The 26,256-nt window shown below is 37.7% G+C and overlaps 2 protein-coding genes across 2 annotated transcripts; one reads left to right on the top strand and one right to left on the bottom strand.

The window, feature by feature from the left end:
- Positions 1-2,321: 2,321 nt before the first annotated feature.
- On the bottom strand, positions 2,322-8,175 carry LOC117029754 (tripartite motif-containing protein 43-like). Its single transcript, XM_033118941.1, is given in 6 exon segments — positions 2,322-2,365; positions 2,398-2,844; positions 3,944-4,020; positions 4,541-4,563; positions 5,506-5,736; positions 7,852-8,175. Coding segments are annotated over 6 exon segments (1,146 nt in total).
- Positions 8,176-13,808: 5,633 nt separating this feature from the next.
- On the top strand, positions 13,809-19,259 carry UBTFL1 (upstream binding transcription factor like 1). Its single transcript, XM_033121876.1, is given in 3 exon segments — positions 13,809-13,818; positions 18,020-19,201; positions 19,204-19,259. Coding segments are annotated over 2 exon segments (1,236 nt in total). The 5' UTR covers positions 13,809-13,818; positions 18,020-18,021.
- The last annotated feature ends 6,997 nt before the right edge of the window (positions 19,260-26,256 follow it).

The following is a 26,256-nucleotide window of genomic DNA, read 5'->3' on the forward strand; positions in this document are numbered from 1 at the left end:
AACCCAGAAGGATCTGATTTACTCAAGTAAATGTTGTAAACAGCACATGAATTGAAATATGAGAAATCATAGTGAAAGGCCCTAATAACCAAAGATGAAATTCCATCTCTACTAGTTTTTATAAGACAGGTAAATAATAAGCATCAGTCAGTTATGTAGATATTCAGTTTCATTGAAATAACGTTAATTCTAAACCCAATTAATATGATTAACCCTTTTTCTTTGTAAATCAAGTAATTAATTTACTAATGCCACAAAACCCTACTACTGTAATTATCTGTTTAATGTCTGTCTCCTAAAAATTTATGTGAGAAGGGAATATCAGGGACTGTGTATATCTAGGGTATAACAACTCATTTGAAGCACAATAAAGGCATTTTATAAATGTTTACTCTATGAAAGATATAAACTAACTTTGTTACTTTTTTTTTTTTGCCAATAAATTGAGAGGGAGTGATGATGGTTGCTGATGTGGTTTGGAATAAAGGTGTCAGAGTATGAATGTAAGGGACTACATGAACTTCATTTTATTGAGTTCTACTAGCCAGCTACTGAGAATAAGAAAGGAGGTGACCTGAGGTAGTTGTTGACAGAAGGAAAGTCTAGATCAGCCATTGATAGAATGGGGTGAGGAAAATGTCTAGAAAACCAAATTAAATATGATCATTTCCGCACTAATATTAATAATATGTATATTTTTAATATTGGCAGTATACACGTTTCTTAGGATTAACTGTGTCGGATCCTAGAATACTCTTTCCTTGTATTAGGTAATCTGACTCTCACCAACAGTCATTGGGAGGTTGTTCCATTTCCTATATCATTTCACCTTAGAGTCATGCATTTTTTAGAGGCAACACACAGCAAAGGTAAGCACACAGATATTGGAGACTTAATTATTGATTTAGTTCAAATCACTAAATTAATCTCGGCTCCGTTTCTTCATCAGAAATAATGGATTAAGGTTTTTATATGTAAATTAAACAAATTTATAGGAAAACTACATGGTAAGATCTCCGTAAATGTCAACTCATTACTAGTAATGACAAATGAAGACACTGGTAAAGTGAATTTAAGTGACCTGTTTCAGGCCACGCAGCCAACACTCATTCCCATGTATGGTAGATCACAATGTCTGTTAAGCTTGAGTCTCATTTTCTAGTCTAAGAAACCACCTTGATTTAATTAACAAGCTTTAATTTCTAATAATATATTAGGAAAACATATTTGATGGAGGAAATACAATGGTGAATTTATAATTCATCGTGGGACAAGAACAATTAAAACAAAAACCAAGGCGATACTGTATGATAGTGAAATGGGGATAGACAGTAATGAGTTTATGTCTGCATTTTGTTTTTCTGTCCTTCCATCTCCTTTCTCAGATCCTGGGCAATGATCTTAAATAAATTAACAATGTAAGACAGCCACACACACACACACACACACACACACACACTCACACAGCCCTTGTTTCTATGCTAATAGTCTATACTTTCTGCCTCCCACGAACAGATGCCATTTTCTCACACCAGTGAAAAAATCAATGGGGTTTAAACTCAGCATATGTAATTTAATCAGTTTTCACACCAGCCTTCAAATCCTGAAAATGTAAAGTTTTGAATTTATGTCCTAACTTTTATAGCAAACCCCTCTCAAGTAAGGTAATTGTCTCACCCATTTAATTTATTCTTTCAAAGATTTGTTAGTGCCCCTGATGTCCTAGCCAATGTGTTAGCTATTGAGAACACGGCAGTGAAAGCTAGAGACACTTCCTCTCTATCTCTTGTCATTTATTCTATGGTAAAAGAAAATGACCAGCTATTCCATGTTCTGTAAAACAGGTCCTGAAAGTCAGTGGAAACTTCCCTGTCAGTTTGTTGTGTTTTTTTTTTTCCCTGAGGGTAAGTTCACTGGCACTATTGACTAGACCAAGAGAAAGGAGAAGAAAGTTGAACTGACGTGGTTATGGTAGATAACCAGGTCTGTCCATGCTATGCAAACCCTGTGTCCCTGCATTCGGGACCATGAAGTAGGATCACAATCGTATCTATTTTGGTGATTCCAGCAAGCTCACAAAACAGGTAAGCAACAACAGCATATACTCTAGATAATGAACCACAACATATGATTTTAATGTCAAGAAAATGGAACCAACAAAAGTTTGCATTTCACACTATTGTCAGATCGAATAATAAGAAAAGGAGATTACATTAAAGTAGAAGCATAAAAGACAAATTATCATTGATTTGCTTCAACTGAGAAGGGCTCCCTCAGATATGGAGATCCTGGGCAGAGTCAGGTTCCTGACTCAGCTCTAATCATGAACGGCTGGTGTAAGTGAACGGCCTGAAAGGGAAACTGAACATGTCATCTATATACCTCTGAAGAGGAGAAGGCTTAATGCAGGAATGTTTATGAGAGATCACTTCGCAACATCCACAAAAGTTCCACTTCCACTGTCAGCATCAAGGCACACACCAACCCTGCCCAGAGGTTTCTCTATGAACTGACGAGTCATTGGGGCGGTGGTCCAGAGAGTATAACAATTATCCTCCTTCGGACATAAAAGGAGAAATGTGTCCTGAGACCCAATCAGTGTGCCATTCTTCCTTAGACAGGACTCCTTACAGACCCCTACAGCCCAGTCCCAAGAGTCATCTACGTGCAGCTCCCAATAATGTTTGCCAGAGGGGAAGACCTGGGCTCCCCATGCAGCGTAATAGTTACATGTTCCCGGATCCTGAGATGCGTAATAACTGTCATGCCTAAAACTCAGACTTCTCACGTCATCAAGCAGCCTGATATTGTGGTTGGTTATTTCATTGGTGAAGGAAATTTCCACTGTGGAGAGAGAATATTCTAGTCAAAATCAATGTTAAAAATGAAATTGTCTATGAGAGAAAGGGTCTCCTTAGTGTCTCACTGGAAAAAAAAATTCCAAAATTAGAAGGGTAGTTCTGACCAAAAAATATCAGATTCAAATGATGCCAGAGTGTCTCTTGAACAAATACCTAATTACAATATAAAACATTTCCTAAAAGTTCAGAGATCATAAAGGAGAGGGAAGTCATGTCTATTTGTGGCTGGTTATTTTCTTGACACCTGAAAAGATAGATACCTGTGCAATGCTTCCAAGTCCATAGCAATATAATTTAGCTCCACCACCCCTTCTCAGGGGGGAAAAAAAAAAGATATACCTTAGACCAAATAAACTGTGATCACTTTACCAGGATAAAATGACATTCCCGTTAAGTAAACAAATTGACATTGAAGAAAACCTAGATGCCTTCTTAGAAGTGGTTTCCTACTGAGTATTGTCTCCCTTTGAAAGCTGGTTCCACCTGAGGACTAGACTTCCCTTTCTCTTTCTGCTAGACTAACTCTCCAGGTTTAGGTTTACCATGGAGGTCGATATATAGCCTCATCCACCACCAACTTACTTCATCATTGTTATTCATAAATTCTTGGTTTCTGCTCTAATTTTTATGTGTTTTTTTCTGATTGTGTCATTTGAAACATACATTATACATTCAATTACTCAGAAACTTTAAAGAAAAAAATATTTTTTTAAATATAACTCATTGCCCTTATTTGAAATTGGAATACCTTGAATTAATATCCAGTTTTCTATGACTCAGTGAGCAACTGATATTTTATTTGATAATACATTTAGGGGCTCAAGGATCCCTTTTCTGGAACATGTCCTTTAACTTATCAAATCTACAAGAAATTGATAATCCTGAGTCCCATGTATTATTATACCAGCTTTCACGTTATCTTTTCCCTATTATAGTGACTCTGTGACTAAGTAGGACTATACATGTCTCTTTGCAGGCTGTTCTTCCCTACAAGGTGAAGATTAAGAAAGAGGAAAAGATCACCCATAAAAATCACTCTTGAAGAGCCCTGCCAGGTGTTCCCACCAATGTGCAACACTCACCTCGGAAGTGGTTGAGCCTGTCCACCAGTCCAGTGATGGGTCGTGCAGGCAGTTGTGGTTGCAGAGGCCGCTCACTCCTACAAGGAGGAAGATGCAATTACGCTTTCTAGTGCCCAAGCCTTCTCAACCACACATTAAGAAAAGTCCTCAGCCTTTAACTGAACACTCTTCACCTAAATCTTTTTCTGCACAATTGTGGGATACAACTGTGTCATTCTTAGGGAATCTATCATTTTTCTTCTTGGCCTGCTTCCACCCCCATTTCTCAGAAGTTCTTGCCTCTGTCACCTGATGTCTGGGAAAGCCTAGTCCTTGCACTTTCAGTTCTTACTGATTTTGAAATCTAAAATCATAAATGACCAGTTTTCTAGAAACTGTTAATTGAATCCAACAACACATACCTCCCTCCACCACAGTAAGGAAAACAGTTAACTTTTGATCAAGGGGACAGGAAATCATATTCAGTAAAACATGCACAACATGTGCATGCAAAAATAATTGGATGCAATCTGAGAAATTATGTCTGCACTTTGGTAGAAGTAGCTCAGTCTTTCACAGCCGTCACAAGCTCCCATTGGCATTGAAGATGAAACTCACCTTGTCAATTTGTCCCCTAATTCCTGTCAAGAAAGAAAAGAGAAGCTTAGACTTCTTCAGAAAAAAGGCATTCTGCTAACCCGTCTTCGGATTTGGGGAAGTTCAGAAAAGTACTAATCACTACTGCCCTCAAACTATCTTATAAATTAATTTTTATTTTCCTCCCTAAAGATAACATGTTTTCAGAATCTAAATTCTTTTTTATTTTTTTTAAATTTAATTTTTATTGAACTATAGTTGGCATACAATCATATATTGGCTATATTAGTTTCAGGAGTTCAATAGTGATTTGACATTTTTATATTTTACAATGTGATGACCCCACTAATTCTAGCAATTATCTCTTACTGTGTAAACTTATCATATTATTGACTATAAACCCCTCTCCCTTTTCACCCTTTCTCCCACTCCCTCCCTTCTGGTAACCATCCCTTTGGTCTCTTTTTGTTATTAGTGAGTTGAAAATCCCGAGTGTGAAAAGAGTAGACAAGGGTACTTATTTGCATTGCTGTCACCATCACCTCTCTGCAAAGAGATATTTTCTATGGCGTGTCCCCAAAAGGTAATATGCCCCCAAATTAATGGCAAATGACACCAAGCATATCCCAACAGAAAGAAGAAATATATAGATGCTTTAAGCAAATGTCTCCACATTGCCCAACTGCAGACCACAATTGAATGCCCATGAATAATTTGTTCTTTTCTGGTTTTTAGTGAAGCAAGACATAAGAGGACATTTAGGATGGGAAACATTCCCTGGGCAACCTCCATAATCACAGTTCCATAAAGCTTGCTTGTTCATCATGATCAGGTCAGGAGTTGTAGCTTATCTATATGATTCCCAACTGGAAGAGACCCCTCACCATAGATGCAGGAGATACAGAAATATACCTTTGGTCTGAAATAATGGAAATGTGTGGGCTTCTGATGATATAAAATATTCATATCACATGCTCAATTCCTACCTGGAGCAGCTCTCCATCTGGTTTATGGCACAGGTGCATGAGCTCCTCATACGTTGCCCTTAGGCTTATCTCCTTCTCTATCATTTTGGCTCCACATTTCTCCAGTTGCTCAAACATTTTTGAGCCTTCCTTAAAAAGATTCTCTAAATATTGTTCTTCTTCCTCATAGAGAACCAGTTGCAGAGTCTCATAAAAATCTCTGGTTTCATCTTGCTGTCCATTTAGATAAGTCTGCAAGGATATAGATTTTCTAGATCAGATACTCAGGGTGACCTTATCCTCCTGCGCTTAAAACAGCATCTAGTTTACTGATTCGTGTTCTTTACCAATAAACTACATGCATCCTGATTTCAGGGCATTCCACTTGTCAGAAACCACAAACTCATTCCTCTGCTTTTATCTGCCATTCTTAACTATACCCAAAGCCAATCCCACTCTTCCCTCAAACCACTTCCATCCACTTCATGAGTTCCTGAAAGAAATGGAGAAAAGTTTGTCATTGATAATTTCCTTCACATGCATCCTCTCAAATCTGAAAGACTGCATGCAAGCAATTAAAATTTATGGTCGATTAATCAGTCATAATATGCAATATTCTGATCTTTGTGATAGTAAATGAGTCTCCACTGTCTAACCGTCCCTACTCCACAGCCTGACCTCTCCCTCTTAGCCGCAATGTTGCATTTTTCTCTCAGGATTAAAAGCCATCAGAAAATATCTTCCTGAAATTCTCATCACCTCAAACTGATGTTCATCCTCCCAGCCCTTTTCTTCTGCTTTCCTTTGCTCCGTGAATGAGCTTCCATCCTCCATCTAAAGCAGGGGTGTCTAAACTGCGGCCCGCGGGCCAACTGCGTCCCATGGTCCATTGTTAATTGGCCCGCAGCAAAGTCCAAAAATATATTTAGTTTACTTAAATAAACCAGGTGAGGCAATACATAATTCACCTCAAGTGAGTGGGCCGGCTGTTTGTGTATTTTACCTCATATGGCCCTTGGTGAAAACCGTTGAAAAAAGTTTGGACACCCCTGAAAAGCCACAGGCTCTCATATTGTTTTGAAGGACATTAATCCTTATTCTATTGCATATTCTCTCCCAATAGTTATGGATTCATGCTCTCTCCAATCTCAGCCTTTTTCTTTTCTTATTTTCCTCAGTTTTCTTTTTTAACATGTTACATTTTCTCCTACTTAAACTAAAGTTACTCTCTAGCACCCGCAGTATCCGTTTTTACCATCACAGGCACATTTCTTAAATTGCTGGTCACAATTCATTTTTCTGGCATGTCTGTGTAACCTAATTCAGACAGTATTGCTTTCTCATACATACCATCCAATAGACAGATATTCCATCATCTTTATGTTTCCCCATGAAGATTTCTTTGGATATTTCCCCATGAAGATTTCATTTGGTTTGAGAACTTCGCCTGTGAAAGAACTGTGAATTTTAGCACGAGAGAAGCAAATAGGTTTAGTTTCAGACCCCAAATGATGGATGTTTGAAAAAAGTATTTTAGGTAGTGTGTAAGATTCATCATGTTTCTCTATTCATCTTTTTTTTTAATTAAAGTTTATTGGAGTGACAATTATTAAAGTTACATAGATGTCAGGTGTACAATTCTGTAATACATCACCTATATGTCACATTGTATGCTCACCACCCAGAGTCAGTTCTCCTTCCGTCACCATATATTTGATCTCCTTTACCCGCATCTACCACTCCCCTCCCCCCTTACCCTCTGGTAACCACTAAATTGTTGTCTATGCCTATGAAGTTTTATTTCTTCATTTGTTTGTCTTGTTCTTTTGTTTTTTTCAGTTTTATATACCACATCAGTCTTTAAAATGATCAATTTTAGGAGGTTTCCACCTGTTGGACCACACAATATAACGTATTCATTTTTCTAAGGAAACTGATTTTTACATAGCATGGCTACTTCTCAGATGAAGCATCTTTCATCAGAACTTGGAACAAGTGATACTTGTTCCATGCTGATTCCAATGCACTTTATCCTACTTTTTTGTCCAGTATTAGCAAATATGCACCCCATAGCAAATTTTTTGGCATTTGTAGTTTTTAAACCAGAGACTTTCTCAAAAGCAGGGTTTTATGGGGCCTTGAGCATGATGCTGTATCATCAAAATAATGACCATCGACTTAATCACCATCCCATTGGATGCAAGCTCCGTGAAAGTAGGCATACCAGTGTGTTTTCATCGCTGGTACTTAGATTGGTACTGGACACTCAATAAAGAGAGGATTTAAACATCATGACCCTCACATCCTTATCATCTCTTTGCTGTTATATCCCCCAGCTTTCTAAGTGCTCTCAGAGGCATCACTTACCCGGGATTCCTCAGCAGCCTCTTCAATGGAGCAGTGTCTGTGAGCCTCGTGCTCCTGAGAGCTGGAGCAGAGCAAACAGAGCAGGCTCCTGCTGTCTTCACAGAAGATCTGCTTTGTCTCCTTGTGTAAAGCACACATGTGTTCCTCAGAGCTCAGGAATTGCCGGAGACTGGCTTTTCTGGCAATGGACACCAGATTTTTCAGAAGAATACTGGTTTTGAAGTTTGTCTGCTGTGATGGTTCCCTGCACAGAGAGCAGTGAGCGGGGCTTTCAGCTTTCTCCCAGAAACACAGAGACAGGACAAACAGAAACTGTGCCCACATCCCATGGTGACTTGGTCTATAAGGTAATTCAGGCAGATGAGACAGGTGAGTTGTTTATGAGATGTTTGAGTCCGTTTTTCTGAGGGAAGAAAATCAGGCATTTATACCTCGGACCTGAAGACACAAAGGTCTAAGTAATATTTGATTCCGGCTATGATTTGATTCGATAATAACATTGCGTTTGGAGCAGAACAGGCTTGATTGCTCATGTGATGCAAATAGAAAACTTAGACAAGGAGAGTTCTCAGGATCTGTAGAGAACTAGGCTTTGAACCAACACTATCCACCTCTTGCCTCTCTCGCTCTATCATAAAAAAGAACCCTGGTTTTTTGAGGTCTTACTTTCTCCCACCACATAGCTTGAGTTTCAGGAGTTTAACACAATTTATAGCTCCAGATGGTTGGTCTTGAATGCTCTAAAAATCCATGATAAGCCTCAGTGCTAGTCGTTGATTTAGCAAAGGATATTTGAAAAGCTTCAATTTTCCTTATTTCATGTAACTGTCAGGGATTTTTCCTTGGATATCCTTTTTCATCTCAATCAGAATCCACATCCCAAAACACTTTTTAAAAAATGTTGTGCATACTTTAAGAGTTAATGAAGAGGAAACCAAACATTGTCAAATTGGATCAGAGTCTATCTAGAATCTACTTAAATGAATATACTGATCTGTTGAATTTGTCCTCCCCTCTCTATTATCTATACCACTCTAATCAAAGACACTAAAAATTAAAGAAAATGATTGTATCTTCCAAGTCTTATAAATGATTATCAACCACTCCTTCACATTGTGATAAGATATAACTTGGATATCATTTCCAAGCTTCTTTAAAATTTACGTCAAAAAACTTATGTTTCTTAAGAGACAACATTTTCTTCACTTTAAAACAATATTTTCCTCAAATCGCTGAATGTGTTATCTAGTTATATAATATAAACTGTCATCTTTTGTGTATATAAGCAAGTACCACTGTTAAAGTAGACTCTAATGTGTACTACATATAGAATGAAATATTCCTTAAAAAATGTTTTTAATCTACACCAGGTACAAAAATACAAGATATCTGGACACTACCTTCCGAGTCCTTATAATACATGGGAACAACTATGGGATGCATAAAACTAAAGAACTAAAATTAATCATTATATTAATTCCAACACACATATACACAGGACGCCAAAACAGGAATGGAACCATTTTCACTAAGTTGGCAAACAACGTCATTTCATAGGAAAAACCTCAGTTTGCAAATAAATTAAAATTAGGAAATTGTTTTGTTTGCCTTTAGGAAAGATGCAGGAACTACTCAATGGTCAATTGTGTACTCACCTAAGGAGCATATCCATGGTCTCTCCAATGCTTGCTGTAGAAGTAATAACACAGAGAAGTCAGCTCAGGGATCAAGCCTTCCAAGTGTGATAGCTTTCCAAAGTCTCCCCAGCCAGGTGAGTTCCAAACACACTCTCTCTCTTCTGGAGAAGAATGAGCTTCGCTCCCTGAATCTCTTTCTATTGAGTCTCTGAGGATCACACCCATTTCTTTCAGATAGTTGTTAATAATGAGTAGGTTTCTTCAAACCAGAGAAAATAATTAAACACCTTAGCTAATCTCCCTAAATAAACCTCTACAAACATCACCTCATCAAGAGCCGCTCATTTTACAACAAAACAACCCTCATATGCTGCCTTTGCATATAAATTTCTGGACATTATGAACTTTTGTTTAATTTACAAAAAGGTAGGATTATTTCATCAGTTAGTTGTTTTAGAAAAAATGCCTGAAAACTTGGACATGTGTTTCCTGAGATTTGTTTATATATGGTCATTTATGGAGTAAGTACTTACTTGTACTGATCGATTGACTTTCGTCATTTTAAGGTAAGACTTTAATGTAAGAACACATTTGGTCCACCATTCCAGTGACTTAATACAGAATGCTTTTGAGACTTCTAAACTTTTCAAACTTTTGGGAGCTCTGAAATCTACAAGTATACCTTTGTTTTAAAGGGAGACCTTAAATTCATTGTTTTCATACTTGAGAAAATCAGAACAAGAATATCTTTGTGAAAAGATAAGAGGAGACTCATGTAATTGTGATGTTGAAAGGAGATCAGTAGCAACAGTTTCCCTCAATCCAATCTTAGGAAATAAGATTAATCATTCACTCTGTGCTTCTTTTTCCCCAGTCACTTGGAAATCTTCCTTTGTGAGTTGTCTCATCTCACCTACAGTCCATCTCCAAAGATGTCTGGGAAATACCCACAACTAACATTAGCCTAATCCTATTAACAAGACAAATCGCATTTACGAAAAGGAAGCAGCCTGCAAGAATAAAAAATGGATGATTGAGGAAGATTCATGTGATTTTTGTAGCCTTGAGCTTGGAAGATGGAACACAACTTCTAGAGAGCTAGAGTAGTCCAGGGAAGCTTCTATGGAGTGAAGAAAACAATGCCTCAACTAAAGATCAGACTAAATTGACATCCTTTCTCAATAAATTTATAGTAGCATCATTCTTCAAACACAAGGTAGGAGTGGACTATGGATGCTATTATTTCTCCCTCATATTCTATCTTCAAACACCTATTTGTGTCTGTGTGTGTATATATATGGAATGCAGGCTGGACTATAATTTGATTGTATTTTTCTTTCATATTATTGCTTATTCGCTATTATGCTTACATTTCTACAAGCAAGTTTTCTACTGACTATTTTATGTGTTATTGCTTTATGTCATCTAACTATACGATTTTAAGTACCAGTCAGCATATCTAAACTATTTTAAGGAAGGATCTTATTAATGTCTTATATTTATTTTGTTGTAGTAACTAATGCAGTAGTTTCAACTGGGGGTGATATTGTTTTTTCCAGGAGACATTTGTTGATGTCTGGAAACATTTTTGGTTTCACAACTGGGAGTCACTACTGGCATTTACTGTAGAGACCATGGATTCTGCTAAACATCCTACAATACAAAGGGAATCCCGTCTGAAGAAAGAATTATCCCATCCCAAATGCCAATAGTCTGATGTTCAAAAATCCTGAACTAGAGAATTTTAACATGAATTAATAATAATACTTTTATTTAGCCAGTAACTGGAGAGAACAATCAGTAGAAGTCATGCAAAAATGGAAAGCTAAGAATGAGATTAAAATGCTGTTGGTCAAGATTTATATAGGATTCCCTAAAGTCACTCTAGAAGATGAATCTAAATTCATATCTACTAGAGAATGATATTTTGATTTGGGATTACTGTCACTGTGATTTATTTAAGATGTTCTGCCTTTTAATTCATAAATGTATTTTCAATACTGGCAATAATACATCTGAAGGCATTCTTGGATTATTTCATGGCTTATTTATTAACAATTTGTCCTAGATACTGAGAAGCAGCCATGATCAAGCCAAACACCAGTGCTACCCTCCTGAAGGCTATAGTCAGGGAGCAAGGCATTGTACAAATAGATACAGGAATTTTAGTTACAAATTGAGTTAATGACATGAAGGAAAAAAAGGGGGAGGAGACAGAACTAAGGGAATATATAATGAGATGTAAACTTAGGCTAGTGTAAGGAAGTGGCCTTTCAAAACAGACTTGTGGGTAATTAGGGCGTGGTGGGATGGAACCCCCCATCGTGAGGTGGGAAGGAGTGTGATAAGTTTAAGTGACTAAAGCAAGTCACTGAATCTGAAAGGAGCAACAGACAAAAGTGGAATGAGGTAAGCAGGGGCCAGCATAGTCAGGGTGTTGTAGGTTTCAAAGAGTGTTTCAATCTTGAATACATTCTCCTACCTCTTTCCTAAGTTTTCCAATGATTTGTTGGTATATAGTTTATTTTATTTTTTTTATAATTGTTCCCTACCGATATCATCATATAAACAGTATTATTTTCTTCATTCCATCCCTCTAAGTTGGTTCCTTCTCTCTTCTTCCCCATCACCATTTTTATAAATTGTGCCAGCTAGGACCTCCAATATAATATTGTATTATATTGTATATGAAGCAGTAATAGTGACTGCCCTTGTCCTTTTCTCCTGACTTTAAAGACAATGCTTCTAAGAATTCTCCATTTGTGTTGGCATTTGGCTATATTTCTCTTAAGCATACACATTCTCAGGTTTAAAAAATTATTTTTTATTCATAACTCTCTAAATGCTTTTATTGTTACTATAGGTTCCATTATTTTAGACTTTCTTTAAGTCCTAGAAAATGATCAAAATGCATGTTTGAGAATAATGTGTTTTGTAACGATAGTAGTCCTTCCTTATCTGTAGGGGACACATTATAAGACCTCCAGTGGATGCCTGAAACCTCAGTACTGAATCCCTACTTATATTTACAGGTTGTTTTTCCCTGTATATAAATAACTTTTTTCACTTAAAGGTAGCACTTTATGGTTTCTCTTTGGCATATTCAAATTGCCAGCATTGCAACTCTTATGCTTTGAAGCCTTAAGTGAAATAAAGGTTACTTGAACACAGGCACTGCAATGCTGAGACAGTTGATCTGATAACCCAGATGGCGACTAAGTGACTGATGGGCGGGTCATGAATACAGCGTGGATGCATTGGACAAAGGGATTTATGTCTTGGGTGGGAGGGAGCTGGAAGTTGTGAGATTTCATCACACCGCTCAGAATGGCATGAAACTTAAAATTATGAATTAGTTATTTCTGGAATTTTTCATTTAATATTTTCAGACCACAGTTGACCAGAAGTAAATTGAAACCTGGGAAATAGAAACCACAGAGAAGGTGGACTACTTTATGAGATTTGATGTCTGTTAATAAGATTAATCTTTTTAACTGAGTAGTTGGATTCCCTAATGTCTTTGCTGATTATTTAGTATGCTTGACTTATCTATAATTAAGATATATGTTCGTTGCTTAATATAAACGTGGATATGTCAGTTATCTGCAATTTTTCTATCAATGTCTTCCGTTAATTTTGAGGCAGTCAGTTGTCCTGCATGTTTACATTTGGTATATATTATTAAGTTGAATATCATTTATTGTTTATTGTCCCTCCAAAGCACACTAGATTTTTCCACTTAATAATTTGCCTGAGAGCACACCAGAAATGTTAGTTTTCTTTCACTTAGCATTTTCTATTGTTTTATTTTCAAACTTCCCCTATCACTATGCATTAGTGTTTCTGCTAATAATAGGTCTCCATTTTATTCTTGTTTATCCAACATGAAAATATGTTATTTCTTAATGGTAAATTTAATCCATTTATGTTAATTATAATTAACATAAGTCTTTTCAGAGTGGCATCTTTCAATTAGTAATATGCATTTAAGGTTCTTCCATGTCTATTGCTGACCTGATAGCTCATTCTGTTTATCATTGAGTAATATTCCACTGTTTTGATGTACCCAAGTTTATTTACCCATTCCTCTACTGAGGAACTTCTTGATTGTTTCCAAGTTTGGGCAATGAATAAAGCTGCTATAAACATCTGTTTGCAGATACTTTGTGGACACAAGTTATCAACTTATTTGGATAAATAGCAAGAAACATATTGCTGGATTGTATGTTTAGAGTGAGTTTAGTTTTGTAACTAAAGCACTCATGGAGAAACTGCCAAACTCCTCCAAAGTGGTTGTTCCATTTCATGTTCCCACCAGCAGAGGAGGTGAGTTCCTGTTGATCTACATCCTTGCCAGCGTTTGGGATTGTCAGTATTTTTAATGTTCAACATTCTAAGAGGTATGCAGTGGTAACTTATTGTTTTAATTTGTAATTCCCTGATGACATATGATGTTGAACATCTTTTCATATGCTAGTTTTCATGTATATCTTCTTCAGTGAGGTGTCTGTTTAGGCCTTTCGTCATTTTTGCATAGAGTTATTCATGTTCTTATTGTTGAGTTTAAATGTTCTTTGCATATATTTGGATAACAGTGTTTTATCAGATATTTCATTTGCCACTACTTCCCCCAGTTTTGGCTTGTCTTCTCATTCTCCTGGCAGTGTTTTTTGCAGAACGGAAATTTTTAATTTTAATGCAAACCAGTCTATAAATTATTTCTTTTATAGATCATTCCATTGGTATTGTATCTAAAAAGCCATCATCATCCCAAAGTTCATCTAGATTTTCTCCTGTTACCTTCTAGGAGTTTCATAGTTTTATATTTAGGTCTATAATCCATTTTGAGTTAACTTTCTGAAGGATGTAAGGTCTGTGTTTAGATTATTTTTCTTTTCTTTCTTTCATTTTTTTTTGTATGTGGATATGTAATTTTCTAGCATCATTTGATGAAAATATCATATTTTCTCCCTTGTATTGGCTTTATTCCTTTGTCAAAGAACTGTTGACTATATGGATTTGGGTCTATTTCTGTGCTTTTTATTCTAGTCCATTGACCTATTTGTCTATTTTGTTCAATACTGCACTGTCCTGATTACTGTAGATGTATAATACATCAAACTCGGGTAGTGTCAGTTATTTTAATTTGTACTTTTTGTTCAGTACTGTGTTAGTCATTTTAACTCTCCATAGCCTAGATCATAGCAAAGAAAGGGCGGAAATTATTAAGAAATGGAAGGATGTATATTCAAATACCACATTGAAGTATAATCAAATGTAGAGAAAATTGGACTAAAATGTAGGACCCTAAAAGTCAGACAAGAATTTGTCATGTGGATGTTTGTTATAAAAATCAATGACAGGGATAAACCAGCACTAGGGGGAGTTTGTAGTGGATTGTTCACGGAGAGTAGGGAGGATGCTAATCTAATCAGTGTTGGATAGTTGTGTGTATCCTAGGGAACTGCAGAAACCTAATCAGGGTGGGGTTTCTGGGATCCTGATAGAATGAATTTCCAAAAGCAGGTTGGTTCTGCTCAGAGGCATTTGGAGTTGGCTGGACAGTGGAGAACTCAGAAAGTTGCAGCTGCTATCTGGTCCAGAGAACACAGAACCCCTGACCTGATTAGATAGATTTTCCTACCAGTGTTGATGAGAACAATTACAGAACCTTCAGGTAAGTAAAGAGTTTTCAGTAAATGAATTTATATTTCTTTCCCTTAAAAACAAAAAAGGGAACTTTAACTGTCAGCAAACTTCAGACTTCCCAAAGCAGATGAAATATGCCTAGTTAATAAAAATTATGTAATTACTTTCAGATTACTCTGGAGCTATAGAATTTTAATATCTATAATTGTTTGAAATTTATAAATAAATATGTGTGATAGTTTCCATTATTTTATGATGTATTTGTTAAAAATAGACTGAATTTCTGGATGGGAAATCATAGATATAATGTAGTTTTTATATTTGTCATGCTACTTAAACTTAATTGGGAAACCTTGTTGTAGAATGTGAAAAATAATATTTCTTCAGGAATTTAAAGTGGCAGCTTTGGTCTTTAAAATGCCAAATAACAATCCAGAAATCGGTGCTGGCTGTGAGAATGTAACTGACACACAGAATACCAGAAAGCAGAGGAAATTCTGCATTCACTCTGGCCTAGAAGTGGGAATTTTGATTACCACCAGTCATTTATCTTAATATACTAGATGGCACTGATTGTCATTTAAACTTAGGATTTGTGTGTTTTCAAGTTTGTGATTGCATAGTAAGTCTGATATGATTACTAATATATTGATCTCATATTCTAAGCAGTGGATAATCTTTACAGTAGGGTCACAAATACAAAGAGGTTGTTATCAAAAAGAAGAAGAAATTCAATTGGTGGAATTCTCAGAACGGAAGGCTATTGTTAAACAAAGATTAATGTAATGCTAGTCAATTATTTTGTGTTAGGAATAGATGGGAATTTTTTTTAATAGAATAAAATAGAACATTGAAAATAACTAAGTTTGGTTAGTGTAGATACAATGTGCACGTGTGTGTGTGTGACCATTTTTCTCAGATTGTTCTGTCAATGGGTGTCAAAAAGATCATTTTTGTGTATTAGAACAGAAAACAAAATGCAGAAAAGTGCTTCTTCCTGCCAGCTTCTAAAGTACCCACACATTTCTCCATAATGGCAATTTTCTGTTGATATTTTCATTTGTTCATATCTGTAAGCATCTGATGAGAGATACGTCTCCTTCAACTTTATATCTCTATCAAACAGATGGTCCTTGTCATACTGAATATGGTTATATGTAATATGCGTATTCCAATATTTCTTAATATAATGTCTATTGATTTTACACAAAATAAAATAGCTAGTTCTTTAACTCCTTGACTTCCTCTACCATACACATGTATACTCTTCTCTTCCCCTTGTTTTCACCATAATTTCACTGTTTTTGTTAGATAAATTATTATATCAATTATTAACTCTAGATAAAATGAAAATCATACCTGAGCTATGAGGTGTACTGCAATTATACTTCCCTTTTCTTATAACATTTCTGCATCCTGCAGTTTATAAATTTCTTTTCATCTTCAAACTCTGAACTGAAAACCTCTTCTCGAGATATGCAAACATGTCAGCAATTGGTCCATTTCATCTAGAGAGTGTTGGTCCCCTTTAAGTTCAGCTCCCCACTGTTGTGAGACTTTGCATACCTTAACTCCTGGTAGATTCCCTTCACCTTGCTGATAACATTGTCAGAATCCCCTTTATCAACATCTCTTAATCTGTGTTAGATTGTTTTCTCATTTCCTGACCGATAGCACCTATTTTACAACCTTTTAAGTTGTTATTCTACCTTTTGATATTATTTTCCTAATCTTCCATTCAGTTTTCATTTATCCTATGTTATATCTAGTATCTCCTTTGTTTTCTGAATGCCTTTTTTTATGTCTTTTATTTTTTAATATTATATTTTGTCATCATTATAATTTAGATGGGTACAACTGATCTTTTTACTGTCTTCGTCATTTTACCTTTTCTAAAATGTTATATAGTTGGACTCATGAAATATGCAGGCTTTTCAGATTGGTTTCTTTAACTTAATAAAATACATTTAAGTTTCTTTCATGTCTATTCCTGGCTTGATTGCTCGTTTTTTTCTTGGCACTGAATAATATTCCTTTGTCTGGATGTACCATAATTTATCCATTCTCCTACCTAAGGATATGTTGATTGTTTCCAAATTTTGACAATTATGAATAAAGCTGTTGTAAATATCCCTTATAGCATTTTTTTTCTGTACAAATAAGTTTTCAGTTCATTTAGGTAAATACCAAGAGCATGTTACATAACAGCATGTTTAGGTTTCTTAAGTACTTCCAAAGTAGCTGTACCATTTTGCATTCCCACCAGCAATGAACAAAGAGTTCCTCTATAATCTCACCAGTATTTGGTGCTGTCACTGTTCTGATTTTGCCCATTCTAATATGTGTAGTGGTATCTCATTGTTTTAAAGCCTTTTTAAAAATAATAATAATAATAAATAAATAAATAAATAAATAAAAGGCATTTCTCTTTCATTTTAATATTTTTAAACTTCCCATCTTTTCTTTTGTTCTATGCCTATTGAGTGAGTTGCTGGTCATTTGTTTTGTCCATTTGTAGTTAAGACAAAATGTGGCGAGACTGGTGGGAAGGCATGCTAGGATGGGGCTTGAGAATTTTTAATATTGCAAATGAAGCATCTTAATGCTTATCATAATCTCACCTCAGAAGTTGGGCCAGTTTTCATTTGTACTTTTAAGGGTAAATTAACTTATAAAAGAAACATATCCCAAACAGGGTATGATTATTACATTTATCACATAAGAGAGTAACTTTCCTTTTCTTTCTCCTCAGAAACATAGAATCACACACACTGAAAGATATCCAGAAATAACCCATCAGGTGAGTGTTGGGAGTGAAGAAGTTTGAGATCCTGTTGAGGTGGCTGAACTGCTAGTATCACATAAGTGGCCCAAATACCTAGAAATGGCATTGCCTGAAAGCCAAGACCACTGGTGTAAAGAAGACATTGTAAAGCTACTGGAACGCATGGAGAATAACCTTCCATCCAATGACAGCCACACATTCAAAACAACCCAGTCACACATGGACTGGGAAAAAGTAGCTTTTAAAGATTATTCTGGAGAAATGTGCAAACTCAAATGGTTAGAGATTTCCTATAAATTGAGAAAAATTCGCACTTTGAAAGAATTAGTCCTGGAAGCTAAGGAACGTGTTAAAAGTTCCTACAAAAGCAAAACACACAAGAAACATCCAGACTTACCCAAGAAGCCCCTGACATCTTACCTCCGCTTCTTCAAGGAGAAGAGGCCCCAGTACTCCCAAAAACACCCTGAGCTGAACAACCGGGAGCTGACCAAGGTCCTGTCTAAGGAATACAAGGAGCTCCCGGAGCAGATGAGGCTGAAATATGTTCAAGATTTCCAGAAGGAGAAACAGGAGTTTGTGGAGAAGCTGGCTCAGTTCAGGAAAGACCACCCCGATCTAGTCCAGAGCTCCAAGAAATCTATTGTTTCCAAGAGGAGTCCAACCAAAGCCCAAAAGAAGTTTCAGGGAAATGTTAAAGAAGTAAAGCCTCCCACAGAAAATTATTTTTCCGAGAAGATGGAATTCTCTGGAGAGCCCAAGAAGCCCCCAATGAACGAGTACCACAAGTTCTACCAGGACTTGGGGTCAAGCCCGGAGCTGCAAGACCTGCCCCTGAGGGAGCGCATGGTGGAGATTGGCAGACGCTGGCAGCGCGTCCCGCAGAGCGAGAAGGAGCGATATAAGAAGCAGGCTGAGGAGCTGCAGAAACAGTATAAGGTGGACCTGGCTCACTGGCTCAGGAGTCTGTCTCCCGAAGAATATGCTGCGTACAGAGAGAGAACCTACACCAAGCGTAAGAACATGAACGTGAATGGAGGCCCGGATCCCAAGCTCAGCCGGACAGACCTGCAGGCTCCATCAGTAAGGAGTCTGCAAGAAGGGCTTGGACAGGAGCAGGTGCTGCAGGCTCCTGAGACAGAATCGTCAGAGACTACTGGGAACCATTCTCATGTCTCACGGGGATCAGAAGAAGATAAGGAAGGTGGGGAAAAGGTAGAAGGCAGTAGTAGCTCCTTGGATTCCTGCAGTGGAGATGAAGATGCAGAAAGTGAGTCTGAGACAGCAGCTCTGGCTCGTCTTCCTCAGGGGACAATTATGACTGAGACTCCAACTGAGCTTTGATCACACCCTAAAGGGTGGGACAGAGAACTTCCCAATAAAAGTCCATGGCTTGGACGCCAAATTGAAGCGCTCTTCTTCTTGTCCCTTTTCCATTTCCTTACTTCTTTCTTACCCTCCTCAAAATAAAATAGGACATGTTGGAAAGAAGGGATCTTGTGCAGTACTTTCTGGCTCCCCTTTATCCCCGAACTTACCCCACCCCCAGAAAAATATGCAATTAAGGCTCTTGGAATAAACAATGAGATAATTGGGCTGTGGACGGGCCCCAGAAGTTGTAGGGACACTCATAAGCCAATGACCCTTACTTTCCCTGTGGAACTGTCTCTCAGGACTCAGGCACTGGAATTGGGGAGGGGAAGATTTGATTGATTGGAGGGAGGATATTTGCCTTTAAAAAAAAAAATCAAAGCCCTGATATCTGTCTCCCTACTCTATGTAGTAAAGAGTCGGCCTCCCCTATCTTGTGAGTGGGCAGGGCATATGGGCGTCAGCATTTCTGTGTACATATTTACCGCTTAGCAGTCAGTCAATGAGATTTTTCTTACTGATTTCAAAAATTAGAAATTAAAAATTTTTAAATAAGGATTTGTGGACCCTGATAGAAATTAAATTTTTAAAAAACTCTTTTTCATTTGAATTAGCTACTCATTAGAATTTGATTCTTGGCACTAATTTTCCAGGCCATGCATAAATTTATTCTGATTTCTTCCCCAACCCAGTCCTAATTCTCCAGGTGCAAGTGAATCATACTTTTACCATACCCTAACCCCTAATTTATATGGATTACATCATATATAATATATTTATATATGTGTATACACACACACACACACACACACACACACACACACAATTCTACTGATCACTGATCTGTCTGAATTCATGTACTGGTACCACACTGCTTTAATTATTTTTGGCTTACTGATATATTGAAAGTCTGTTTAAAGCCAGTGTTACTTCATTATACTTCTCTTTTTTAAACATTCCGGACAATTTTCATTTTTTTTTCCTCATGGACATTAGCATTGCATAAGTACTTGTATCTTTTATATATGAAAACAGTTGGGATTTGAGAGTTTATCTTATTCATTGATGTCTTAGTGAAATATTTCATTATCTGTAAGTGTATTTATAAGCATACAATTATAGTATCAGAAAATGACATGTACAATGTTCATGCCTCTGCTTGTGAGTCATGCTTTTAAATGACACATTTTCAAATTCATTCAGCAGCTACTGTTTTATAAGTCTTATCCTAGTTGCATAGGGTACAGATATGAATGCTACAATTCCTGACTTTTCCACACTCACAATCTAACTGAGGAAGGAAGGGCCAGTAAGTGTAATCACTAAGAGGGAGAAAAGCACGAATACTGGACAAATATAGGCTAAAATTCTAAATTTTCTATTACAATAAGATGGCACTGGTTAAAATAATAATCTCTACTTATCTATTTCATCATCTAATACATCATGAATTGGGAATACAACGACAATCACATAGTACTACGTAAGTGAATATTAGATTTAGTGCTTATAAATGGCTCATAGTTGAGTCATACACACACACACACACACACACACACACACACACACACACACACACACACAAATGGTAAGTTGATTTCTTCCTTCCTGCCAAATCTAAAATTATGGATTAATTGAAAGAATCCACGAGAAGAGTGAGCAGGCACTGCTAACTGACCACCACACAGCTTTTCTCCCTTTCACCTTAGAAATGGTATTGAAGCCAGGAACCTAGCAACTCAGCCCCAAGGACATTTCTGGCTTTTTGGCGGCAGGACCCAGATGCTTCATTTAATTACAACTGGCTTTGCTGAACATTCCCAGTCTGAACTTTTTAGTTTCTTCACCTTGTAAAGGAACAGCGCTGGGCAAACAAGAAATGCAGATGCCACCGGTTTCACCTTGCAGGATTCTCACTCTCTCTCTTCCTTACTCACAGCTACTCTTTCAACTAAGTGCAGGGATTCACTAGCTCTTTTGGGCTTCAGCCCCTCCAAGTGACTCTGCCAGTCTCTCCAGGAGCAGGGTCAACCTGGGCTCGGATGGCAGACTCAGGAAAGAGATGACACTGAGCATGGAAAGTGGAAGGAGAGCTGCTCTGGGACCCCCTACCCCCACCCCAGCTGTTCCCTCCGGCCTGCACTCCCTCCAGGACCTCACAGCTGCACTGGCCTCATTCCCAGTGTTCCCCGACAAGCGCTTATGGACAAGAGTTAAGGACCTGGTTCTTTAAGGATGCGCAGGAGCCAATTCCAGAGAAAAGCATGAGGCACTGTCAAATTTTAGCGCCTGTGGAGCCAGGGATCCTGGATCTCATCCTCAAAAGTCTGCAGGATCCCTGTCCGGAAAGTCTCCGCTGAACAGAATTTCAGTTCAAATTTAAATTTGCCAAAAAAAATACTAATGTAAATTAGGCCGTCTGCCCTTGAGTCCAGGCCTGAGCATCCAAGGATGCCGCAGACACCTCAGGCAGATCCCTCCGGCCTCTGGGAGGACATTGGGACCACCTCTCTCATGAGGCCAGTCTCTTAAGGATCTGCCAGGATTCTGTGGCACCACCAGTTCCTTCCTCACACCGGGTGTTTGGTAAGCACCTAGAGAACTGATCATTTTATGCCCTGAAGTCCTTTCTGGTCCCTAGGCCATGGATGCTCCTGGAAATTTTCCAGGGTTATTGGAGCCTAAGGTTTTTCCTCAGATCTCTAGAGATTCAGTCCTTGGAACGTGGAAGCTCTTTCGTCCCACAAGTTTCTGGGAGCTGGTGTGTGATGTGTGGTCACTAAAAGAGCTGGGTTCTCTGTACCCCTCGCCCCATGTTAACTCAGCGCTGCCCAGCACCCTCAATGAAATGGGGATTTCTCCGGTTTGCTCCAAGAAGACCAGAAGGCACCCATTATCCGTCTAAGCCTTGAGCGAGATTTGTTGGAACAGGGCTCCCTCTAGTAGCTAGATGCTTGAATCAAGGGTAATATCTAACCTCCCATTTGAACTTGGCCACTACCTGCCCTGACTGCAAAGTTCATTACCCCTGAGCCAGATTTCAGAGGTGCACATTCCCTTGCATGGCTCTGGTGGGATCCAGGGACCAACTCTACATTTATATATTCAATATTTTCCCATAGATCCTGTGTACGTATAATTAAATATCTTTCTAAAGAAAACATCACAAAACTGCATGAAATCAAGATGATTTACAGTTTTAAAAGATAAAAATATTAACAGTGAAATTCATGTTCTAAATTTAAAAAGAAATAATAAAATTTAAGAGACAATAAAATACGAATACATTTAATACATTTTTGGACCTACATACCTGACTATGAACTCCTGGAAAAGATTGGAAGTGTTTTGACTTCAGGCTACATAATTTAAAAAAAAAATCTATTATTTTCTTTCCTCATAAAGAAAAAAAATAGATGCAAAAATTAGCTGTTGTTAAGCAGCCAAATGACAATTTTCTCACTGATAAATTTGAATCCATTTTTGAGGAGTCAACTTTTTATGCCAAAGAATAACAACCTGAAATATTATCATTCTCATTTTATAGCTAAAAAAAAAATAGTTAACTGTATTCTACAAGAACTAAATAATAAAAATAGAATGATACAGATCAACGATTGTTAACTGAAATATTATTTACATACTATTTTCAAACACTACCAATAGCCATCAAAAGTCTCCAGCCACAGACAGTTGCAGCCCCCAACAGCTTTTCAGTAACCTCCAGGTGCTCTGTGCATCCTCAGGTTAGGGTGGCAGGACCCTAAAGAATAGATGGGATGAGTGACAGATGACAATGATGAAAAGTCTGAGCTACAAACCAGGTCACAAGAATTTGCTGTGGCTCCTTTGCAGCCAGAAGCCAAAGTCCTGCTGGATTGCTTACCCTGTGGCTCCTCACATTTGTCCCAACCAGGAAAGGAATATGGAATCTCAGTGACAGCAGAGCTGCCACATACACACGTATGTGGCGGAGGGTGGGAGATCGGGGGAGTGAAGGGGGCATACTGGGAAAGACAAGTTGGAATCCCCTCCCTCCCCACCATTCGCAACCCCACTATGGCTTTGGTTTCTCTTCTAAATATTTTAATAACATCAAAAGATAATCCATAGATAGGGATAAAATAGTTTCAAAACATACAAGGTCTGACAAGTTCGCGAACTCATCCTAGAAAAAGTGCTACATACCTCATTGCTGAATATCACTATGGTCACCTTCCAAGTACTGCCCTTGGCAAGCTATGTACCGACACCAGCGCCTAGTCCACCCTTCAAAGCCATTTTGTAACTCTTTTTCTGGAATGGCCATCAGTGCTGTCGTCGTATTACCCTTGATGTTCTGAATGTCATCAAAATGTCTTCCTTTCAATATTTCCTTTATTTTCTAGTAAAGAAAGAAGTCATCATTGGGGGCCAGATCAGGTGAGTAGGGAGTGTGTTCCAATACAGTTATTTGTTTACTAGCTAAAAACTCCCTCACAGACAGTGCTATGTGAGCTGGTGCATTGTCGTGATGCAGGAGCCAAGAATTGTTGGTGAAAAGTTCAGGTCGTCTAACCTTCTCAGGCAGCCTTTTCAGCACTTCCAAATAGTAAACTTGGTTAACTGTTTGTCCAGTTGGTACAAATTCATAATGAATAATCCCTCTAATATCAAAAAAGGTCACCAACATTGTTGCAACAAGTTCGCAAACTTAATTGTCAGATCTCGTATTCTAAACTGGAGGTAGTGATGGTTGTACAAAATATATTTAATAAAAATTCAAAAAAGTCATCAAACTATACCTATTAAGTGGGTCAATTTTATGATATATAAATTGTATTTCAATTAACCTGATAAAATTATTGCACGCCCCAAAGAGTTTATGAGATTTATGTCAGGATATGTTGCATTAGAAATTAAACTGAAAATAATAAAATATTACTTATTAAATAATTTAAAATAACATTTATAAAGCCATCTAGGCCAAAAGGCAGATAAAGTCTAATTATTATCATCAAAATAGTTTTGACTTCCCAGGCTTTTCAGATCCATACTTTGAGAACCCTTGTAGTGAGGACACATTCATACTAGTTGTGGGGATGGGAAAGGAATGGTTCAAAGGTGGGGCAGCCTGGATCTCAGGATATCAAGTCTATACTTTGTTGCTTGATGTGCTGGACCCAGAAAACCAAGGATACTGCATAGTAACCATCTTGCACCCATTCTGAGGCGCTACAGCTGTATGGGCAAAAGGGCCTGCAAATCCCACTACCCCTCTCTCCTTACCATAGACCACAAGAAACTATAGCAGTAAATCCACAGCCTGGACTTCCATCCTTGTGCTATCCAATGAGATTTGTTTAAAATGTCCATTCCTCTATAACCTAAAGTATCATCTTTAGTAAACATTGAGCTAAACCAGAGATTCTCAAAATATGTTCCAGGAACCAGCACCAGCAGCAGATTAGGTAAGATTATAATTTGTTAGATAAGCACTGTCTCTGGCACCACCCACCCCAGACCTATGGAATCAAGAATCTTTGTGGTTGAGACCCAGCCATCTGTGTTCTAACAAGCCCTGCAGGTGATTCTGAGGCAGCTATTAGGGTCAGGCAGTGCTGATGTTAATCTCTGAGGAGGATCCCTTCTCAGCAAAGGAAAGGGAGCACAGCTGGAAAGGGGCGCTTCTTTAGCCTTTCCCCATCTCCTCCCCTTCCTGAATCTGGCCAGCCTAGATAAAGATACAGAGAGTCAGTTCCGGGTGCTGCAGGCAGCCAGAATCAGGCAACTTGAGAAGCACCAACTGGAAGGTGAGGAAAATGAGTTGTATAAAACAAGATTAACTTACTTCTGGTTACTGTTTGCTTTTCTTTCCCTGTAGTTTTCCTGAAGCCTTTAATAAATCCTTTAATCAGCTTCGTCTCAGCCCCCTGTCTGAAAAGAAACAGGACCAGGTTTCAACAGGACCAGGGTTCAACAAGCATATTGATGAGGAACAGCCTTACCTGAGGTCACCTCCATGGTGACAGCGGTTATTCAGAAAGGCTTCAAAAAAGTAGAGCTAGAGTAAGAACTGCCCTCTCTATCTGGAGATTCCTCTCCAGAGCACCTTGGGAGATTCTGAGCTTTACTTCTGTTGATGAAAGAGGCTTCGTTATTGTTCATTCAAAAGTCTGTGGATACCATAGGGATAGAAATCTACCTCTACTTTCCTAATACAACCATGCACACACATTTTTGTTACTTGCAAAAAATGTGTAAAATACAAAACAACAAAAATTACATGAAATTATTTTAACCTATAATACAGAAATAGTTTTGCGAATAATTTTATTAATATCTGTTACTATATTATGTATATGTTTTCTTTTTTTTAATTTTGTGTCACCGGAGGAATTGTTATTAAGAAAATTAGACAAAAAATTGGGATTGACTTGTAAGGTTGCATTTATGTATACGGAGAGAGGGATTGAGGGGACGAGGGAGAGGGTCCCTTTGGACTGAAATCAGCTGCACTTACGATATCTTACCCGGGAAAAATTCAGAATGAGCAAAACTTCTGGGGATTAAATGATGTTTTAAAGTATATTTCACTAATCAGTAATCACAGCAATTTCTATAGGCTTTTGAGAAACTCTGCATCTGGGTATGAGTGTGCGAGCTTGTATGCATGTGTACACATGAAGAGGAGAGAAGAAAGGTCCTCAAAGACTTTGTAGTCTTTGAGGGGATCTGGTCTCTGCTGAAAAATAGCAAGAAAAAGAGGCCATGGTTTTTAAGGATGAATGATAGTCAGGACTTTAAAAATTGTTTCTTTTTTTCTGCATTTGGTTATTACAAGAAGCTGGTTTGTTGTAAGGGCTACGCTAGGCAGAGGTGAATACTGAAGAAAGGTTTTACTTAATGGCTTTGAGAGGAACGGTACGGATGGTTATTAGATGGTTATTAGGACTCAATGTTATCTTTCATTGAGTTGCTTTG

Source organism: Rhinolophus ferrumequinum, chromosome 11 (assembly GCF_004115265.2).
Source record: "Rhinolophus ferrumequinum isolate MPI-CBG mRhiFer1 chromosome 11, mRhiFer1_v1.p, whole genome shotgun sequence".
In the NCBI taxonomy this organism is placed as follows: domain Eukaryota; kingdom Metazoa; phylum Chordata; class Mammalia; order Chiroptera; family Rhinolophidae; genus Rhinolophus; species Rhinolophus ferrumequinum.